General features: G+C 36.6%; 1 protein-coding gene across 3 annotated transcripts in view; it reads right to left on the bottom strand.

Moving 5' to 3' along the window:
- The window catches only part of LOC150108890 (E3 ubiquitin-protein ligase RNF123-like), a 660,886-nt gene that overhangs the window by 197,985 nt on the left and 442,097 nt on the right, over positions 1-20,804 (bottom strand). For all 3 annotated transcript variants that reach the window (XM_090410696.1, XM_090410708.1, XM_090410702.1), the window contains one exon: positions 17,801-17,959. In XM_090410696.1, the coding sequence (XP_090266822.1) occupies positions 17,801-17,959 (159 nt within the window). The remainder of the gene's footprint in view (positions 1-17,800; positions 17,960-20,804) is intronic.

Raw genomic sequence — 20,804 nt, 5'->3', positions numbered from 1 at the left:
GGCTAATTTATATGTGGAGGAATCAATGCCATCCACTATGGGACGTAATGGTACATTTTGTTTATGTATTTTTGGGAGTCCATATAATCGGGGGGGGGGTCTAGAGTTATAAGGTTTTAGTTTGTTAGTGATCTCCACATGCCAAGAAGTGACTTTCTTAAGTAGTCTGTGGAGAGTTCTAATCTGAGAGCTGGTAGGATTATATTCAATGGGGAGATAAGTAGTATGGTCTAATACTAAAGCATTAAGCTTACTTTTGTAGTCCTTTTGATTTAGCACTACAGTGGCGTTTCCCTTATCCGCTTTGGTGATTATTATTTTTTTGTTATTCTTCATTTCTTGTAGGGCTGTATATTCGTCTTTGGATAAGTTGGTTTTTGGAGGTTTGGCTTTAGTTAGAACACCGACTACATCCAGTCTGACGTTGTTGGCGATATGGTTAGGAAGGTTGCGAATCCCACGTTCTATTTGGATCATGATTTCCTCGGCAGGTATTCTTTTAGGAGCTAGGGCGAAATTGTGACCACGTGCAAGTGCGGTGAGTGCTTCAGGCTTTGAAACTGCCGACAAGAGGTTGACTACGGTGTTGAGTGGTAGCTGTGGTAAGGAAGTAGAATTCTTCATCAGGTTTGCGTATTTTTTCAAGTGCCAACTTCGTATTTTTTCGAACTCTTTTCTTGCCGATGCGCATGAGACATCATAAAGTATCGTCCAAAGATCATGGCCGAGTGTATTTGAAAGCTCTTCCTCTAGTGCCCGTAAGGTTTTGTTTACGTCGGCAAGGAGAACACGTGTCGCGGTAATTTGTTCTCTTAACAGGGCGAAGCTAGTGCGATTATAAATGCACAGAGCTTTCTGTGAAGTGAAACAGTGCTTCAATTTCACACAATTAAGGATTACCTTGTTATCCCAGCAGCGTTTTAGGAACGCCAGACGATTTAGTTGTCTGGATATCTTCAACCTCATTTTGCCATATTGACGGGCCTTTCGTGCGATGGAATCTCCGTGGATGATCACAATTCTAGTAGCAAGGCTTATACGTTGGTCATACATAACTGGTAATTAGTTTACGGAATTAACAACGCATATAAAGTATATTAATTAAAGATAACTTTAATAAATAACTTCTATATTTTGGCAACGTCACGTTGCCATCTTCAGGAACATAAAGATATGGTATGTGCACGCAGGCACTAACAAAGGCAAATGAGGAAGAAAGCAAGAAACTAATATTGTTCCTAAAGTCCTAATGGTGCCCTCTGGCGTTGGTCATACATAACTGGTAATTAGTTTACGGAATTAACAACGCATATAAAGTATATTAATTAAATTAATAATTTGGCTAATTTGGCTGTCTGCAGTTGGGCTGAAAAGTTTACAGAAAACCCACCCATACTGGCAGATACATTCACCAGCAATCCCCACCCCCTCACAACAATACGGGGTTATAAAAACACTATATAACAAGGCAAAATTAATCTGCTCAGATGACAAGGCCCTAACTACTGAACTAAACCATATCCACAATACTTTCTTAGCCAATGGCTATAACCCCAAAAAAATCCAAAAAATACTAAAACCAGTAAACCTCAACCCCCCTCCACAATAAAGATTACACCAAATCTATCACCATCCCCTACATCCAGGGCACCTCTGAGAAAATAACCAATATCCTCAGAAAACATGACCTTACTTCTTGTTACAGACCATATAGAAAGTTGGCATCCCTTATCCACTCTACCAAAGACCAACCACTTCCCTTAGACCTACCTGGTGTATACCAGGTCCCTTGCAGCTGCAAATTGTCCTACTTTGGCCAAACAGGCAGAACAAGAAATATCAGGATTTCAGAACACAAAGACTACATCCGGTTTCACCAGTACAGCCACTCTGGGATGGCAGACCATGCCTTAGATACCCACCATAGAATCCGTTGGAAGAAAACAAAAATAATACACCGCAGCAAGTTTAAATACGAAAGATTATTCAAGAAATCATCATCAGCTCTAAAAAACGTTCCTAACCTCAACAAATTTGGGTGCATGAAACTACCCCAAATTTGGGAGACTTACATTTTGAGAACTTCAGCCCAACTGCCAAGACAACCATATTAGCCTGCCAGAGGGCACCATTAGGACTTTAGGAACAATATTAGTTTCTTGCTTTCTTCCTCATTTGCTTTGTGTTAGTGCCTGCGTGCACATACCATATCTTTATGTTCCTGAAGATGGCAACACGATGTTGCCGAAATATAGAAGTTATTTATTAAAGTTATCTTTAATTAATATACTTTATATGCGTTGTTAATTCCGTAAAATAATTACCAGTTAGTTGTATGCTCTTGTGAAATATAGGTAATAATCTGGTTCGTATCATTTTATGTGACATGAGGTTTTTAAATGTTATCATATCTAAATAATAAATAACTTATAAAAGAAAAAATGGTTTCAAATGATTTTTGTTATAACATAAAATATGCATGGCATTCTGGAAATTTCTGGAACACAGGTATATGTGAATGTGATTTTATTTTATTGGTTAATCAGACAGAAGCTTCAGGAAAATTAGTTATAGCATAAGTGAGTGAGAATGCTTTATCAAGAATAGAAATCCTTGCCATCGAAAACAAATAAGCACATAAATTCTGATTATGTCACAGATGCATATACTTTTCAAACTTATTCAATGACTGTTCACCACACTTCCTACTTGCTAACCACTCTCCATGCAAAGAACCTACTCCTCACACCCTTCTTATAGTTTCCAGGGATGGCCTCTTGTTCTACCCCCCCCCACACACACCAATTTAATGAAACATTCTTCCACAATAACCCAATAACGATACTCAACCAACTTACGTCTCAAACGTATCTCTTCTCCTTCCTATTCAAAACATTTTGCAAGTTGCATTCCCTTAATATGCCTTCATATCCCACATTTCAAAGACCAGTTACCACCTGAGTCAATTGCAACTGATAATTTCTATAAGCAAAGAAATTTAGTAATTAACAGAAAAATCAGGGAATAATTTGTAGATTACTACCAACTGAAAGTGAATTTTGAATTAGTAAATCATTAAATAAATCATTAGGGAAGTGGATTTCATAATATGTCACATAATAATATGTTATTATGTGACATTTCCAAGGAATTCAAGGACTTATCACAGGAGGGCACACTACTCTGCCACACATCTCACCATCTCTCCTACTACTTAATTATCCAAATACACATAAGATTACTACAATGAACACCATCTACTACCCATCACCACCAACAAACTATTTTTTGTCTGTAAATTGTGTGTTCTCATGTTGGGTGTGACACCAGTTGATTAGTGAAATAAAATGGATGAGACCAGAAGTTTATTGGTAACTGCTTCCACATTAGGAAATGCTTTTAAACAACATAGACTAAGAACTCAAAATATCTCCATTGAATACTTCTTGACTCCTATGACATCACTGCACACTCATCCCACTCCTGCTACTTATGCTTCCAGTATGTGCAATCAATCAGAACTTAGTTTCTAGATGTGCTTTATAAATATAATTTATGCTACCATACATCAGTTGATTAGTGAAATAAATTGGATGAGACTAGAAGTTTAATTAGTAACTGCTTCTACATTAGGAAATGCTTTTCCTTACAAAACTGTACTTGGGGACAAAAGCTGGGTAAATTACTATAATCCTGAAATGAAAACTCAATCTATGTTTACCACCCTACCTCCCCAAATATCCAAATTCAAAACTTACATGGAAAGCACGTGCTTATGTCTTTTGGGAGCAAAAGTTTCATTCAACAGTACTGTGAAAGAGACGACAAATTCTCAAGGCTATGTGAAGAAGATCCTGAGAAAGTTGAAACAACAAATTACTTGTTCATGCTGAGGAACAGCCACTGTTTTTGCAACATGAAGTTGGATATGAGCACATTCACTTCAATGGAAACTGAGATAGATTAGATTTGAAGTGGTGGAACATCTTCCCTATATCCTAACCAGAAGTCTAATGGAGTTGGCTGCATCTGTTTCTAAACTGAAGCATAACATATCCATTTTGAAAATCATGAACAAGTCAAAGCAGAGATGAGAAAATGGTTTTGAAAACATCCTGAAGGGTTTCTGCACATAAAACTTCTTATAGTGGAAATACTATACTGAATGGGAGGAAGATTATGCTGAGAAATATGTATGAAAATAAAGAGACTACAAGCATTTATTATTATTATATTATTATTATTATGGGTATCTCCATGGAGTCAGTAGACTCATCGCAGGAGACCCAAAGTATCAAAACAATATCTATCATATCTCTTCTTGAATTCATTTACAGACGAAGACCTCACAACTGAGACAGGCAATGCATTCCACTCGTTCACCACCCTCCAAGCGAAAAACCTTGTTCTCACACCCTTGTTAACCACACTTTTCCTTAATTTCCAGGGATGACCTCTTGTTCTTCCATCACTATCACACAGCTGAAACATTTCCCCTGCATCAATCTAATGAGTAATCTAATCAATCTAACCTTTTAGTAATTTAAATGTTTCTATCATATCCCCTCTTCTCCACCTATCAACCAACCTCTGCAATCCACAAGCTCTCAATCTATCAATGTAGGAAGCATTTTTTACATCACTCACCAACTTAGTCACTCTCCTCTGAACCATCTCCACAATTTCCTCATCTCCAAGGAATCCAGGTGACCAGACCTGAGCACAGTAATCCAAATGTGGAAGTATCAACGTTTTATAAAGGGAAATGTTAACCACTTTATCTCTGGATGTTAGTGTGCTCCTCAATAACCAAGTAATCCTATGGTGCAATCTTGGACACCTTAGCAATGTGCCCCCTGAACTTCATCTCCCTATCCACCAACACCCCTAAGTCTCTTGTCTTATTAATCTCTTGGAGTACTGTTCCATCGATGTAGTACACAGCTGGTAATCTTTTAATCCCAAAATGCATAACTTTACACTTTTCCACATTGAACTGACAACCATAACCATTTTCCCATTTTGCCAGCTTATTTAAATCATCCTGCAAACTCTCAACATCAGCTAGATTTTTAATTGTGCTACTCAACTTTGCATCATCAGCAAACAACTGAATATCTCTCTTTAAGCATTTCCTATATCATTTATGTACAAATTAAACAACAATGGGTCAAGCACGGGGCCCTGAGGCACACCACGGGTCACCTGCCTCATCCTGGACTCTGCACCTCCATATACCACCCTCTGGTATCTCTCCCTGAGCCATTCTCCTATCCATATCATCAATCATCAGTTTAGTATCCATCCCCCATCCGCTCCAATTTGCACAACAGTATTCCATGGGGTATCCTGTCAAATGCCTTAGCAAAATCCAGAAGTACCACTGTATAGCCATTTCCTTTGTCCAACTCAGATGTCATTCTATTATAAAAAGTTAATAAATTGCTAAGGCACGAATCGACCTTTAACAAAACCATGTTGGCCCCTATAGAGTATCATATCCTGATCCACCCATTCTTGAATTTTATCTTTAACAACTTTTCCAATACTTTTACCACCACTCCCGAGATGGTGATTGGTATGTAATTAACTACCACAGTTTTAGAGCCACCTTTATGCAGAGGAACTACTATGCCTTCCTTCCACTCCCTAGGGACCATACCAGATTTCAAACTTAAGTTAAATAACCAAGTAAGAGGTGTTGACAATTCCTTTGCACATTCACGCAACACCCGAGCTGATATTCCATCTAAACCTACAGGCAGTGTTTGCATTTAAATTTGGCAATATACTAAGTAGTTCTGATTTCTCAACTTCAATTCTCACATTAGTTGTTGCTACAGGTACAGAGATATCCTCACTTGGGTGATAGAGTTTGGAAAAGTGATCACTCAGTAACTCTACTATTATACAGGTAGGCATTCAAAAATCCAGCCATCGATAATCCAGTTCCTTCAGATCTCCAGCATGGATTTCTGAGCGCGCATCTTCAAATTTACTGCGTTGGCGTGCCACTGTTTTCTGTTTATGTTTTGATGGCGCTGTAGTCGATAAGCATTGCGATAACCTGCTTATTCCTTCTCATTTTATCATTTATTTGCTGCTGTATAGCCCCATTATGGATTCAGCAAAGAAAAGAGATAGTGTAAAACGTAAACATCGTGCATTGTTGATCGCAGAGAGAGTGGATGTGCTAAAAAAACTTGATAGCGGAGTGTCTGTGCAAACCATTTGTGAAACATACAACATTGGCTCTTCAACAGTGTATGATATTAAAAAACAGAAAAAAAAAAACTGTTAAAGTTATTTTCTGACAGTGTATCAAAAAAGCAAACGTTTGTAAGGAAGTCAATGACAGAGGGAAAAAGTTCGGAACTGGACCAAGTTCTCATAATCTGGTTTAATTTTCGTGTAAGTGAAGGTGTGGAAATTTCTGGTGATTTATTAAAGGAAAAAGCCAAAATGTTTCATGAAGAGCTGAGATTGCAACACAAGTGTGTGAATATTCAGAAGATTGGCTGCATCGTTTCAAGTCGCGACATGGCTTACAGTTTCGTGCGGAAAAACGTTCAGCAGACAAAGATAGTTAGCGATGAACATTTAAGTCCTGAACAAGTGTACAATGCTGATGAGACTACCTTGTTTTGGAGATGTACGCCAAAGTTTAATGTTTACTTCATTCTAACGAAGACACTGAAAATAATATTGCAGGGTTTAGGGTTCCCAAAGAAAAGCAGCTTATACAGGAACTTCTTGCTTATGTTAAAGATGTAACTAATCCTGATGCCAAGGAGCTTTCATCAAGGATAAATGAAGATGTTTTAACGGAATGGATGAATGTCGATGATAATGTGCCTACAGTTCATCATTACACTGATTCTGAAATTGTAGATATGGTTAAAAATCTGGAGAGAAATGCCTCTACAGGTAGTGATGAAGATGAAAGCAGTGACGAAAATGAGGAAGATGTGAGAGAAAGAATCTCTATTGACAGGTTAATTACGTTGACAACTGAACTGCTAGTTAGACTACAGCAATGAAGTTTTGTAAGAACAAGAAATCATGAATGTTTACTTGCTCCAAGATAAACTTATTAGAGAAAGACCCAAATATATGAAGCAGCACACACTGCACGATATATTCAAGAAAATAGCTAGGAAGTAGGAAGCAGCAGCAGTTGTGTCCACACTTGATAATCCACTGCCATTAACTTCAAGTCAACCAGATGTGCTGTCACCATCATCAATATTTTATCAATTAAAATTCTGAGGAACTATTTTATTCAGTTGAACTAAAATTCTGTAGAACCATTATATTTAGTTGGTGAACATTAAAATTTCATAAGCTTTTCATTTAGTGTTTAATTTTCTTTCTTTAAAGGACTGTACAGGTAGTCATTTTCTGTTAAAAATATATAGCATATATAACCATCCGAAATCGGGCATTTTCAAAAATCCGGCACCCTTCAGGTCCGGAGGTTGCTGGATTTTTGAATACCTACCTGTATCTGAATTTGTCACCTCAATACCATCAGCACCCACTAAAGTTATCCTTCCGAAGTCATTCTTTCTTTTACTTGCCACATAGCGGAAGAACTCTTTGGGATTACCCTTGATCTCCTTGGCTAAGGTCTTCTCATAATCTGATTTAACTTTTCTTACTATGCTGGTAACCTTCCTAGCTTGAGCCTTGTACTGCTCATGGGTGTACTGATCACCTATCTCCTTGTAAATTCTCTATAACATTTTCTTTTTTTGCAGATCAAGCTTGATACTACTACTCATCCATCTAATGCCTACCTTGTTTGTCTTCCTGACCATGGGGACACAATCTGATATTCCCTTCCTCAGATATCCGCTGATTTTATCCCATGCACTGCTAACATCTTTCCCCTGCAATATGTTCTGCCATGGGGTGGCTGCAAGCTCACTCCAAAGCTTGTTATAATTGCCTAACCTGTAATTTCGTATATACCCCTTCTTAAGAGAGAAATCCACAAATTTTGCAATCTCCCAAGTCAATACCACATGATCGCTCTCACTAATTGGAGGTAATGAGAACACCTTACTTATTCATATATTCTCTGAACCAATGACCAAGTCCAACACTCTCACACCATGTGTCCTTTCAGTTATGTGCTGTTTCAAGTAATTATCTCATAGAAGATGTATGAATTCCATTTCCTTTTTGCCACATGATATTTCCTCCTTCCAATTTATATCACCATAATTAAAATCTCCCATGATAATCACTAACCCTGCACTCATTGCACTATTCATTGCTGATGCATGAATTCAATATCACCTCCTGTAACCCCTGGCCTATAGCAGCAACCAACTGTATATTTGGTTGCATTGGTCACTATTTCACACCAGACCACCTCAAATGAACTATCATTCACATGTCTATCATCTTGATATACTACTTTCTTTGGCTGCAACTCATCAGCTATTATGAACAGTAGTATTCCTCCCCCAGTTCTATCTTCTCTATCATCCCTGAAAATACTGTACCCGTCACATTCAATTCGAGTGACCACATCTTCTGGTGACAGCCAAGTTTCACTAATGGCTATAACTTTTGGTGAGATTGCACTGACTAATGCCAAAAATTCTTCCCTCTTATTTCAAATGCTTCTTGCATTAGTATACAAAAATTTCAGATTCCCTTTAGTTCTTGTACCAGCTTTAGAACTGACGTACATGTCACTAATTTCAGTAGTCCAATGCCGATTTATATTCACTCTATTCTGCAATTTATTCTGCGAATAAGGATCAACAAACATACAATCACTGCTTAAGTTTTTCTCTCTCTTACACTCAACCTTTTCAATTTTAGTTTCCCTGCCCAATTACTTTAACTTGTTCAGAAAACATTAACTTCTTCAATCGCTTATGACCTTCCATATTCAGATGCAACTCATTTCTTGCATACAGCTATCTTTTGCCTTTAAACACACTCCAGATGTCAACAAATTCCAGACCTCTTTTTTTGCACATTCTAGCAATCATATCATTCATTATCATTGCTTGTCTACTTAACTCATAATTGTCAAAATGAGGCAGCACGCACACAGTATCCTCCCATTGACACTTTTCTTCTTCACAATATCTGGCAATGGTCTTAAATCTTTTGCTATCCGATTTATACTACCACTCAGGTCATTTGTACCCACCATAACTATCATCTTTTCTGCATCATGCCCTCTCTTTATTGCTAAAGCCACTCTCTATTGTTCCACCAGCCAAGCACTCCTCAGGCATACCACTCTCCATACCCTTAATCATAGAATCATCATATATTTTACCACTCATAACTTCATTCAAGTCCAAACAAGCATCACTCACAGCCTCATTTTCTATGCTATTCAGCATGACTCTCCCCAGTTTCATTACTCAAAGCAATTTTACTTACTCCCTCACTCTCACAACACCTCGATTCTTCTAAACCTCTTGTGCTTTCATTCTGTTGACTCCCAGTCACTCCCATACTATTTATTACTAAATCAATCACCCAAAACTCTCCCATACTTAATCCTGTTCTAGTTACTTCAGCTAAAGTAATCTTCATAGAGTAATTTCTCTATTCAACACATTTAACTCAGTTTTAATTTCCAGAACCTCCTTACTGAGCACTTCCAATTCCTCTTGCAGAAGATAAAGGTCACTTTTCATTTTCAGGAACTCCTGCCAAAGTTCATCCGCTATGGTCATGACATCTGCTTCCATTCCTAATCGCTCCAGCCTATCCTGACACTTCTCACATACGTCGATGTTTTCCTTCTTCTCATTTAGCCAAACAGTCCACAGATCCTTCACATTCTTCGGCACACACATGTAGCAGTTTCAGCAATGCATCCATTGCAAAAAATCCAACGCAGAGCCACTTTCGTATAGAAGCCCTCCTAGGAGCAGTTGACATACATCTCTTGATGGACGCCATCTTTAGATGCTGAAGTAGTGAAACAAACAGCAGCAAAAACACACTGAAGGACACTTTATCCAACCGAAGCACAATTGCAGCACAATTTGAGACAAAAAGCCACACTATACTTTACTTTAAAAACACATTTTCTAGCACAATTCGACACGACCACCACATTCACTAGCGACACTCCAATTATTATTATTTCACTTTGAGAAAAATACAGAGGGATACTGAATTATTTGGAATAATGGCAGAAGCAACTACTTATGAGACAGAGACCAGTGGTTTATATTTATTAACTGGATGCAATCGTCTGGTTGAAGATACACCCAAAGATAAGCTGATGTTAAATCAAGCATAACATAGGGCTGAATGATTCTTCCACTGTCTTTTATTTATAATCTATATGGAATCTATATTAAGATATAAAGATTTATTCTATACAGATGATGTTATTCTCATGTATAAATCTGATACCAGTATTCAAGTCTTTGGCCTTAATTAAATAATTGATGTGACAAATTCTGTACAAAAATCAGAAATAAAAAGAGGGATTATATAAGTAAAGTGAATATAATTTTGCATTGCCAAACTGAAGCCTTTTAGCTCTTTATTTTAGTAAAAAAAGAGGAATGTTATCTATTAAAAAAAAGCTAAAACGACAACAATGTTTCTTCTCTTACTGTCTATGAAAATAGGTAGGAAGGATAGGAAACATTAACTGCATTCATAGTACTGAACCTACACAACAGGTTATACATTTAGCTTTTTAAGCAGAATTTATTAATAAAAAATTAAAAAAAAGAAGAAAATTAAATATGGAAATAGATATTAAAATAAGTACAACTGTAATGGTGAATATATAAAAACAAAAGAAAAAATCGGCCAAACTAAATACCAATCTAATGGTATATGCAAAACACATTTCAAACCAATTTTAACATACAAATCAGAAGTTAGATTAGAAATAAAATAGGTGATCACAGATGAGTTCTGAGGAAAATTTGGGAGTGATTGAAAATATTAAAAATATCATCATCATCGATTTTGCTGTACATACCTTCAAGGGGTATTGAGGGTACTATGACAGCATTACATGATTAAATTTACATTATTATTATTATTAATCTCCTATACACAATTTTCCTCCAAATTAGTCTATTTCTTGCCTGCACTCCAATATTGTCATCTAACATTTTGCGCTTCTAAAGTATGGAATGAATCAGTTCGCCTTGACCTTGGTGTTCCTCTGGCATCAAACACCTATTTTGCTAACCTTTTATTTATGTGGCCATACCACTTCAGGTTAGCTCTGCTTACACATTCTTGAATGCTAACAATGTCAAGTTACTTTCTAAGATAATTAATTTTGATTCGATTCTGCCATTGATGCCATCTGTTCACTTGCCTAATTTTTCTCAGAATCCTCATATCTGTGGTCTCTAGTCTTTTCTTTGATCAAGTGCTTTATTTTTAACCCAACTCTTAGATCTATAACTTAAAATTGGTTTGAACACTGTCTTGTATACTGCTAGTTTGATGTTTTAGCTAATTTCTCTCTTATTCGATATCAATTTATTCAGCTAGTTACCTGCCATACCAGCTTTGCTTATTCTGTTGTTTATTTCCAAATTAACTTTCCATCTTCATTAAAAACTGTGCCTAAGTAGCTGAAATATTTTACTTGTTCTATAGGCAGTTGTTGTGTTCAAGAAAGAATATCATTCTCATCTAATAGCATAAACTGCTAAGAACTGTTTAATTTGCAGTATGTTTGATGTCTGACTGAAAGACTGTTCTTATTTGGCTATTAATATACAAATATATAAAATAAATCAAGAAGTTTCACCACAAAATATATGTGGCTTCTTCAGGTTGAAAAAATATATAAATGTATAGCTAGCAAATGTAAAATATAAGTTAGCAAGCAAAACTTGGAGGAACTGTCATAGTATAAATAACAAAAGCACGTGGAGACAGTGAAAGGAGACACAAATCATCCATTTTCTAACACCGATTCGAAATGATTAGCTGAAAAGTTGAAATGGTGCACGAAGAGATCTGATAAAGGTTTCTAGGTGGATGTTGCTTAGAATCAGTCCTTGGTGAGAGAGAGCCGAGAGGAAAAAAAAATGACTAAGGTAGATTCTTTTATCTGAAGAAATTAACTTTTATTCTATATAAGGTATAGCTCTTGTTCCAATTGATGTCATGATGTGTGTGTGTGGGAAAAGTAATAGGCTAAACTTAATCTTTCTTCTTTATGATGAACAACATCTCTGAGATGTTCTTTCCTTCAGGAGAGCAGAGGAGATTACATATTGTGTGACAATAGGTTTGTATGCCACTTATGAGATTTGAGGAGATCAGTGATTTTGCTTGAGAGCCTGCCAATGTAAAGAACCAAAATTGAGAATCTATAGTGCATATCAGAATCTGGCTGCAGAGTGGGATTAGAGAATAATATATTTTGGATCAGTTTTCTAGGATATCCATTAAAAGTGAGTTAGAGTAGAAGCTTTCCTGATTTATCTCTTCATCAATTTTTCAGCAGAGTGTGAATAATTCCTATTTTTTGAGGGATTGTGTAGAGATGATGAATGTAAGTTATGTCCAGTAGACTTGTGATAAACATCTAACATAAAACTATTTTCAGGATTCTTAGATATGAGAATGTCCAGAAAAGGTAGTTGGCCTTTTTTTTCAATTACCAATGCAAATTTTATTCTTTTGGTGGAATGAACTGTAACTCAGCAATGCTATGTTTCCAGATGAAGTCAACATTTCTCTCTACCAGTTCAAGGGCTTTGGAATGGCTAGTGCTAAGAACCTTTCTTCAAAATTGCCCACAAAGAGATCAGCACATGAGGGAGACAAGGAACTTCCCATGGCTATGGCAAAAAGTTGTAGATCAGTTTATTGTTCCATTTAAAGTAATTAGATTGCAGGCAATGTTTAAAGTGTCCTGTGATACCAGATGAGAAAAGGTTTTTGATAAAGTCCAGAACTATGTTGACTGGGGGGGGGGAATTGTGTGTGTGTGTGTGTACAGTGAAACAGTATCAAGACTGGCAAGGATGTAAGATGATGTTATGGAGAAATGGGATAGTTTCTGGAGGAAATGTGATGAGTTCTTGATGAAGGGGTCCAATTATCAGATATGGTTTCTAAGCATGGTTGAAATTGTTAATTTGGGTAACGGGTAAGTAATGAAAATTATTCCAACCCTATCAGTCTTAAGAGTTTACCAGCCTTGTGAATACCAGGAAACCCACACAATGTTAGGATTAAAGGATGTATAGACTTCAGTTTTGCTTTAAATTGGTTGGCCAAGTTAGTTTGTTTCATAAGCATTCATTGGTTTCTTCATGATTTGAAGGGGTCAGAGAAGAGAGAAATCTTTGATTCTTAGTCGGCTATGTCCATTATGACCGTGGCATTATCTCTGCTAGCCTTAAGAATGATGATGGCTTAGATGATCCTAATTAAATTTGAAGGTGTTCTCTTTTCTGAGTTGGCGATATTGATTTTTTGAGGAAGTGATTGAGATCAAAGAACTGTAGCATGGAATCTAATATACATCATTAGAGTAGTCAGTGATAGAGAACTATGAGCCTTTACAACAATGCATAGGAAATCAACTTTGGAATGTGTGTAGAAGTGACAGCAAAGTTAAAACCCCTAGCTATGAGTTTCAAGTTTTAGTATACTGTTTTCTGTGTTCTTATTCCACTGTGTTTTCTATCTTCATTAGAGATGTTCACACTATAAGTTTATCATCAGGAAAAGAGACATCTGTTTGAGCTTTTTACTGCAAAGGACAAGATACTTTTAATTTGCCTTTTTTTTGCAAGATAAAATGCATTTAAGAATTGGCTGGTGTGCAATGATACTTCACTGATAGAATATCATGTGCACTGATGGTTTTTTCTACTTCAACTATGGAGATGTATTCCTGATTGTATGCCTGTTGAGTCTTTTTTTACCAGTGTGCTATCACTGCTTATTTCATTTAGCAATTTTTCGAAGTAATTACTCCATACTTCAATTATTATTATTGTTCCAGGCAACTCCAAGGAGTCGACAGACTCATCGAGGGAGGCCCTAACATCATGTCAAGAACAACTATTCGACATTGACACAGTATCTATCATACCTTGCCTTGAACTCATTCACGGTCGTAGCACCCACAACAGACTCTGGAATCTTATTCCACTCATTCACCACTCTCCAAGTAAAATACCTTGCCTTGAACTCATTCACGGTCGTAGCACCCACAACAGACTCTGGAATCTTATTCCACTCATTCACCACTCTCCAAGTAAAAAACCTTGCCTTGAACTCATTCACGGTCGTAGCACCCACAACAGACTCTTGAAGCTAATTCCACTCATTCACTACTCTCCACTTCAAGGATATCTTTTTCTCCCGTTTTCATGTCACCTTTATCATCTCTAACTCCTTTTACAGCACTCTTTCCACCATTTTTTAACCTTCTTCAACAACCTCCAGAATATCTTACCACCTTCTTGATATTTATTTTCTATGTTCTTGCCAAAGTCCTCCCATGACTTTTGTTTAGCTAGTTTTAGTGTTTCGCTTTCTTACCTTTGTCTCTGTATTCTCTAAGAGCACAAGCTTTTATTTGCCACAAACTTTTGATATGCTTTCTTCTTTTCCTTCACTGCCTCTTTAACTTCCTCTGTCCACCATGGAGTTCTGATTTTTCTATCCTTGCAGACTACCTCACCATATGCCTGTCTAGCTGATTCAATCAGGGTTTTCTTCGAGGCTTGCCACTGAATTTCCAAGGTTTGGTTCCTGTTCTCAAGATCTTTCAATTTTCCTTCAATAATCTTTGTGTATTTTAGTCTACAGTTCACATCTGAGGGCTGCTCAACTTTTATTCGCTTTAAAACTTTCTTACATGTTATTCTTTTCAATATGAAATTCAATTTTATCCTGCTCAATACTAAACAGTGATCGCTTCCAATTTCAAATCCTCTGTACACTCTGGTGTCCTGCACCAGGGAGAAAACATCACTATCAACAATAACATAGACAATGACACTTTTCTTATTCCTTGCTTCTTCTCTCCATGTGAATTCGTGCACATTTTTATGTTTTGGAACATGGTGTTAGTAATAACCAGTCCATGTCCTGAGCAGAAATCCAACAGGCATTTGCCATTATTATTAGCTTTGCTCTTTTCTCCAAATTTTCCCAAAATATTTTTGCATGTCTGACAATCATTTCCTACTCTGCTATTTAAATCCCCAACAAGGACCAACTTTTCCTTTTTCATTGTGTCAGTTGCTTTTTCTAAAGCATCAAAAAATTCCTCCACTTCTACCTTAGTAGACCCTTCTGTGGGACCATAGGCACAAATAAGTCTCATTGTATTGTCCAATTCCCCATTCTGATATTAGCCCACATCACTCTACTTGAGAATGCCTGCCATTCAAGAAGATTAGCCTCGTATTTTGTGTTGAATACCATGGCTATTCCTTCTTTTCCTTGATTGTCATTTCATGAATATAATATTTTGTATTTATTGCTCAGAAAGATCTCACCAGTTTTTGTCTTTTTTGTTTCAGGTAACCCATTATGTCGATCTGGTACTTATCTAATTCCTCAGCTAGCTCCATTTCTTTGCCATTCAGGCTTCTTATGTTAATAGCACCGATCTTTAACTCTGGTGATGTTGAGTTGGGGGTGTGCTTTCAGATTTGTTCCAGTAGCTGACTTTTCGCTGTTCGCCCTGGTTCCCTGGCGAAAACAATGGGGGCCTTGTTTAACCGGGCGACGCCCCAGCCAGCATGAAATTTTGTCATGTTGTACCATCATTTTGTATATTAGTTTAAGCCAATAAGAATACAATTTGGTCGGCTAAATCCCAAATTGCCAGCCCGTTCTCATTCGTTCAGTATTCAGGTAGATACTCAACAGGGTGCACCACGAGAAGGTGAGGATTGGACATTAGGTCAGAAGCCCTGGTCGGTTCTCCGCATTCCTTTAAAGGTCATGTGGAGGTCTCCTCTCAGTTATACAGCTTAGACTCTTTTACTTAAACTTCAAATTAAAGAAGTACTGAATATTATGCAATATTTCTTTAATTTCTAAGAGAACAGTATGAATATTAAGGATAGAACAGAACTGTACAAAAGAGATGGAATGCATTTGAACATAGAAGGGCATGTGAAATCTAAAGATGTTATTCTCTGCTAGAACAGGGAAACTAGAGTTGCCAGGTGAATGGTAGCAGGATGGCTTCTTGTGGGAATAGTCACATGGGATCTGGAGGGAATAATAATAAGTATAGAAATGTTAAAATGTAGTAATCTTTCTTTATACAAATGCCAGGATTATCAGGAAAAAAGTAAACTGGTGACATCGATAGTCTCAGTCAGTCCAAAGATCAGTGAAGCATGGTTAACATAAGATGATGTCCTGACAGGAATAGAAAGAGCTAGCATATTTCGGCAGGATAGAAAGGGCAAACAGGGTGGTGGAGTGTTACTTATAAGTGAAGAGATGAGTCTTCTCACAGTGGAGAATTTGGAAGAAATGGCACTAATAATTTTGAAAATGTATCATGTAAGGTGGAAGCAGACAGAATAAGATTTTTAATCACCAGTTTCTGGTGATTTATTTATTGAGAATTCTTTAGTTCTGTTTTTAGTGATTTCCTTTATTACATTTTTTATAATTTCTATTGTGTTATTTTCCATGATTTCTTTTATTTTTTAGCATTTCTTTTGTTCTATTCTGGCAATTTTCTTTATATTTTTTGAACTTTCTTTTCTGTTTTTTTTTTTTTTTGATTTCTTTTGTTTCATGAGAATGTAGGTAGTGTGGTGATTAGTATTTTTACAACAAATCACTATATCAAACTTTGCTTTACAAACTGTCTCTGGTTCCTAGGGATTCGCTATAGATAATGTCTATTGTACTTTTTTTTTAAAAATTCAAGTATAAAAATTATTCTGCAATAATAAAATTGACAACAGATGTATTAAAATGAATAGGCATAAATATAAGCAACCACAAGTATGACATGCAAACTGTGGTGGTGGCGATCATCAATGGCTCTGTTAGCCACGCTCATGGAACTGAAATAATCAGAGAATAGCTGTTTGTGGATAGATGGTATGGCATCCAGTATAATTTGTATTGTAGTCAATTTTAGAAATTACACAGCAAAAGGATCTCATGATAGTCTCTTGATGAAATAGACCACTCCTTCATCTCCTTATAGTGCCAAAAAAAAAAAAGTTTTTTTCTCTAAACAATTCTGAAAAATTTCACTATAAAGATCAAGAGAGTGGTGCATTAGCTCTACAAACATGAAGATATGCAGAAAACTACAAACCAGAAGCAAGATAAACATTGTCAGATCTTCCCTTCCCATGCAGCAAAAGGAAAAGGTTAGAATGGAGGGAGGAACTGCCCTCCTCTCCAATGCACTGAAAGAAGAAATTTCACTTTAGAAATTCTGTCCCTTTAATTTCTATTATAATTTTAAGGAAATATTAATTAACAGACATGCAGTAAAGAACTATATCACTTTGGGTATATAAATGCGCCCTACACTTCAACTGAGAAAGTTCTAAGCATAGAAAATATATGTTAGCTACAAATATCAATATATTACACTTTTTTATCTTAAAGTCCATTATACACAATTCTATTACTTCAAATAGCAGTCCAATAGAAAAATATAAAGTACACCATTTTATTTCAAGTGATTGCTTTGCTGATATGAATTAAGAATATTCTGAAATTGTGGAATTCTCTTAATTTCTTAAATTATAGTAACATGTACATATTTACATAGAACTTGACTTACATATCAACGAAACAGAATACTTACCTTCATCAGATATCTTGGTACTTGTATTATGCTTGCTGAGTGCCAGTGTCATTTCAGAGTGGAGTGTTTTCAAAAGATGTGAAAGCAAACCTCCAATCCTTTGTATATCAAAATAATTAACTGAATTGTCAAAGAATGTCTCAAGTGGAACATGTAAGTCTGAAACATAATTAACAATTAAAGTAGCAAAGCAAATTTTAATTTTAAATGTTAGTAATTTATTACATTTTTAAGTAAAAACAACAATGACAACAACAACAAAAAAAAAAGAACTGAAAATTTGGATGAAGAAACTTCATCCTTACCATAAGAGGAAGGGATGAAGGTTGCTAGTTGGATGTGCTATTTAAAAGTGATAGCAAGATTATATTTAAGAAGCACTGTTTCTTTCTATAGTTTCTTTTCAGATAGACCCCAGATATCATTATTATCATATGATATCTCCATGGAATCTGGAAACTCATCGTGGGAGACCCACACTAACTTTTATACATACGAAATCGACCATTGCTCTCCTTAAACTCATTCACTGTCAGGGCACTAAAACAATTCTCACAATCCATTCCACTCTACCAGCAAAATATTTAGTTTACCACCCTTACTAGCCACACTCTTGCATAACTTCCATAGATGACCCTTAATTCTCTGATTATTTGTCATAGTGAAAAATTTCCTTTGCATTAATTTGCTAAAACCTCTTTAATATCATATAAGTCTCTATCATGTCTCCTCTTTTCTGCCTATCAACTAAACTTTGTAACACTTTCAACCTATCCCTATAGGGAACATTCCAGAGACCTGTCACTAGCTTGGTCACTCACTGAATCCTCTCTACTGCCTGATCTTCAAGAAATCCAGGTAGGACTGAATCTGTGTATAATGGCCAAGATATAGGTGAATCATAAGAGAGATAATTATTATTATTTCATAACACCTCCAGGGAGGGCACCTACTCTACAACTCTCTGTTTCCACCACTCAATCCACCAACCAACAAATCACAACTACCATCATCATCTACACCAACACCACTACCATCCACCACCACTAGTATTTTCACAGATAATTGCAAACATCCATGTCCATGGCAGGATTCAAACCTGCAGCTTTTGGATGGAGGGCAGATACGCTGACTACTAGGCCAACCAGGCCAGGCCATAATAACTTCCCTATTCTTACTTATTAGCATGTTTTTCAACATCCAAATAATCTTTTGAGCTACTTTACCAACTTTTGTAATATGCCCTCAGAACTTCAACTTTGTCTACCATTATCCCCCAAGTTCCTAGCTTCGTCAATTTCTTGCAATCCAGTATTATCAATATGATACACAGTATGTAACCTTTACAACTCTGAAGTGCATAAGCTTACATTTTGCAACATTAAATTGATAATCATTATCCTTTGCCCACAATGCCAATTTGTTTAATCATCCTGCAGGATATCACATCACCTTTATCAACTATTGTTCTCCCCAGTTTTGCATCATCTGCAAGCAACTGAATATCCTTTCTTAAATATTTCCCGATAATACTGATATACACATTAGACAGTAATGGATCTAAAACCTTGAGGTGCTCCACTAGTTACCCTCATTCTCCTAGATTTCACTCTACCATACACTACTCTTCGGTGTTGGTCTGTGATCCCTATCCATGGTACTAGCTTCATATCCATTCCCATTTGCTCAAACTTTTGTAATAGTTTTCGTGTGGTATTCTGTCAAATGCTTTTGCAAAGTCCAGAAGTATCATGGTGTGCCACTTCCTTTATCAATTTTACTGTCACATTTATTATAGAATGTGAATAAATTATAAACAGGACTTATGGTGGAGTGTTACTCATGATAAGAGATGAATTGTGCACTCTCAGTGGAAATAACACTAATGGCTTCGAGAGTATATGGTGTGAGATTATGTTTATAGGACAAGATATTTAGCAAGATGTTGCTACAGACCAGAATACAGATGGTGATGAGCAGGAAATGTTTAGGCATATTAGTTTGGCAAGCTCAAAGCGATCGGTCATTATGTGTGTGTGTGTGGGGGGGGGGCTTCAACTATAGTGATATAAACTGGGTAGAGGAGACAGAATGCAGTATTAAGGGAACTGAATTTTTGGATTTTTTGAGGGAGAACTGTCTTAGGCAGCATGTAGTGGAGGGAATAAGTACTTTCTGGATTTGGTCATAGCGCCAGAGGATCTGACTGTAACTGAGATGGCATACTTGACCCCCCCCCCCTCTGCCAGTGAGAGTGACCATGTAGTCCTGACTTGGAGGATGAATAAGCATGGGGAAGTATCAGAACAGAAGGAAGTTATGTGAAATTATAGGGCAGGCGACTCATAGAAATCAGCTTGCAGCAGTGCAATGGATGAATAAATTTAATGGAAGGAAGGGGGGGGGGGTGTTAGTGCATGGGAGATACTTAAGAAAAAATTCTTGATAGCAATGACAGATTGTATACCTTGAGTGAAGAAGATAAAGCAATTTGGAGTTAAATGGATGACAAAAGGAATAAAAGGGGAATTGCAGAAGAAAAACAGATTATGGAAAGCATATGAATGGAGAGAGGTGGAGAAAGTTGCATAAGGAATATAAGGCTCAGGTTAGGAGAGTGAGTAGTATTTGTAAGGAGAGAAAAATTAGAATATGAGAGGAGACAAGTGCTGTAATCCAAGGAGAATCTGGAGGAGTTTTTTTTTACTATGCAGTGAGTAGGAGGAAAAATTATAGTGGATGGATTGTCTTGCTGGTGGAGATGGGAATCAGGTGACCAAAGCAGATGGCACAGTTGAGCTATTTAATGATCACTTTACGAGGGTCTAGAAAATTCTGATAACACCTAGAACAAAAATGATATTAAAGCAACTGATATGTTTATCAGAACTTTCCAGACCCTTCCCCCACTTCCCATATTAAAGTGTTCCATTCTGTTTTATTCCTAGAAGGATAATGAATAGTGAAGGGTTAGAAATGAATGAAGAGGATGTATTCTGAATAC

The sequence above is a fragment of the Typopeltis vanoorti genome, chromosome 2, assembly GCF_054136105.1.
Source record: "Typopeltis vanoorti isolate ZY-2024b chromosome 2, IOZ_Tvanoo_1.0, whole genome shotgun sequence".
NCBI classification, from domain to species: Eukaryota; Metazoa; Arthropoda; class Arachnida; order Uropygi; family Thelyphonidae; genus Typopeltis; species Typopeltis vanoorti.
The sequence above is the reverse complement of the archived record's forward strand: the minus strand, read 5'-3'. Positions and strand labels throughout refer to the sequence as shown.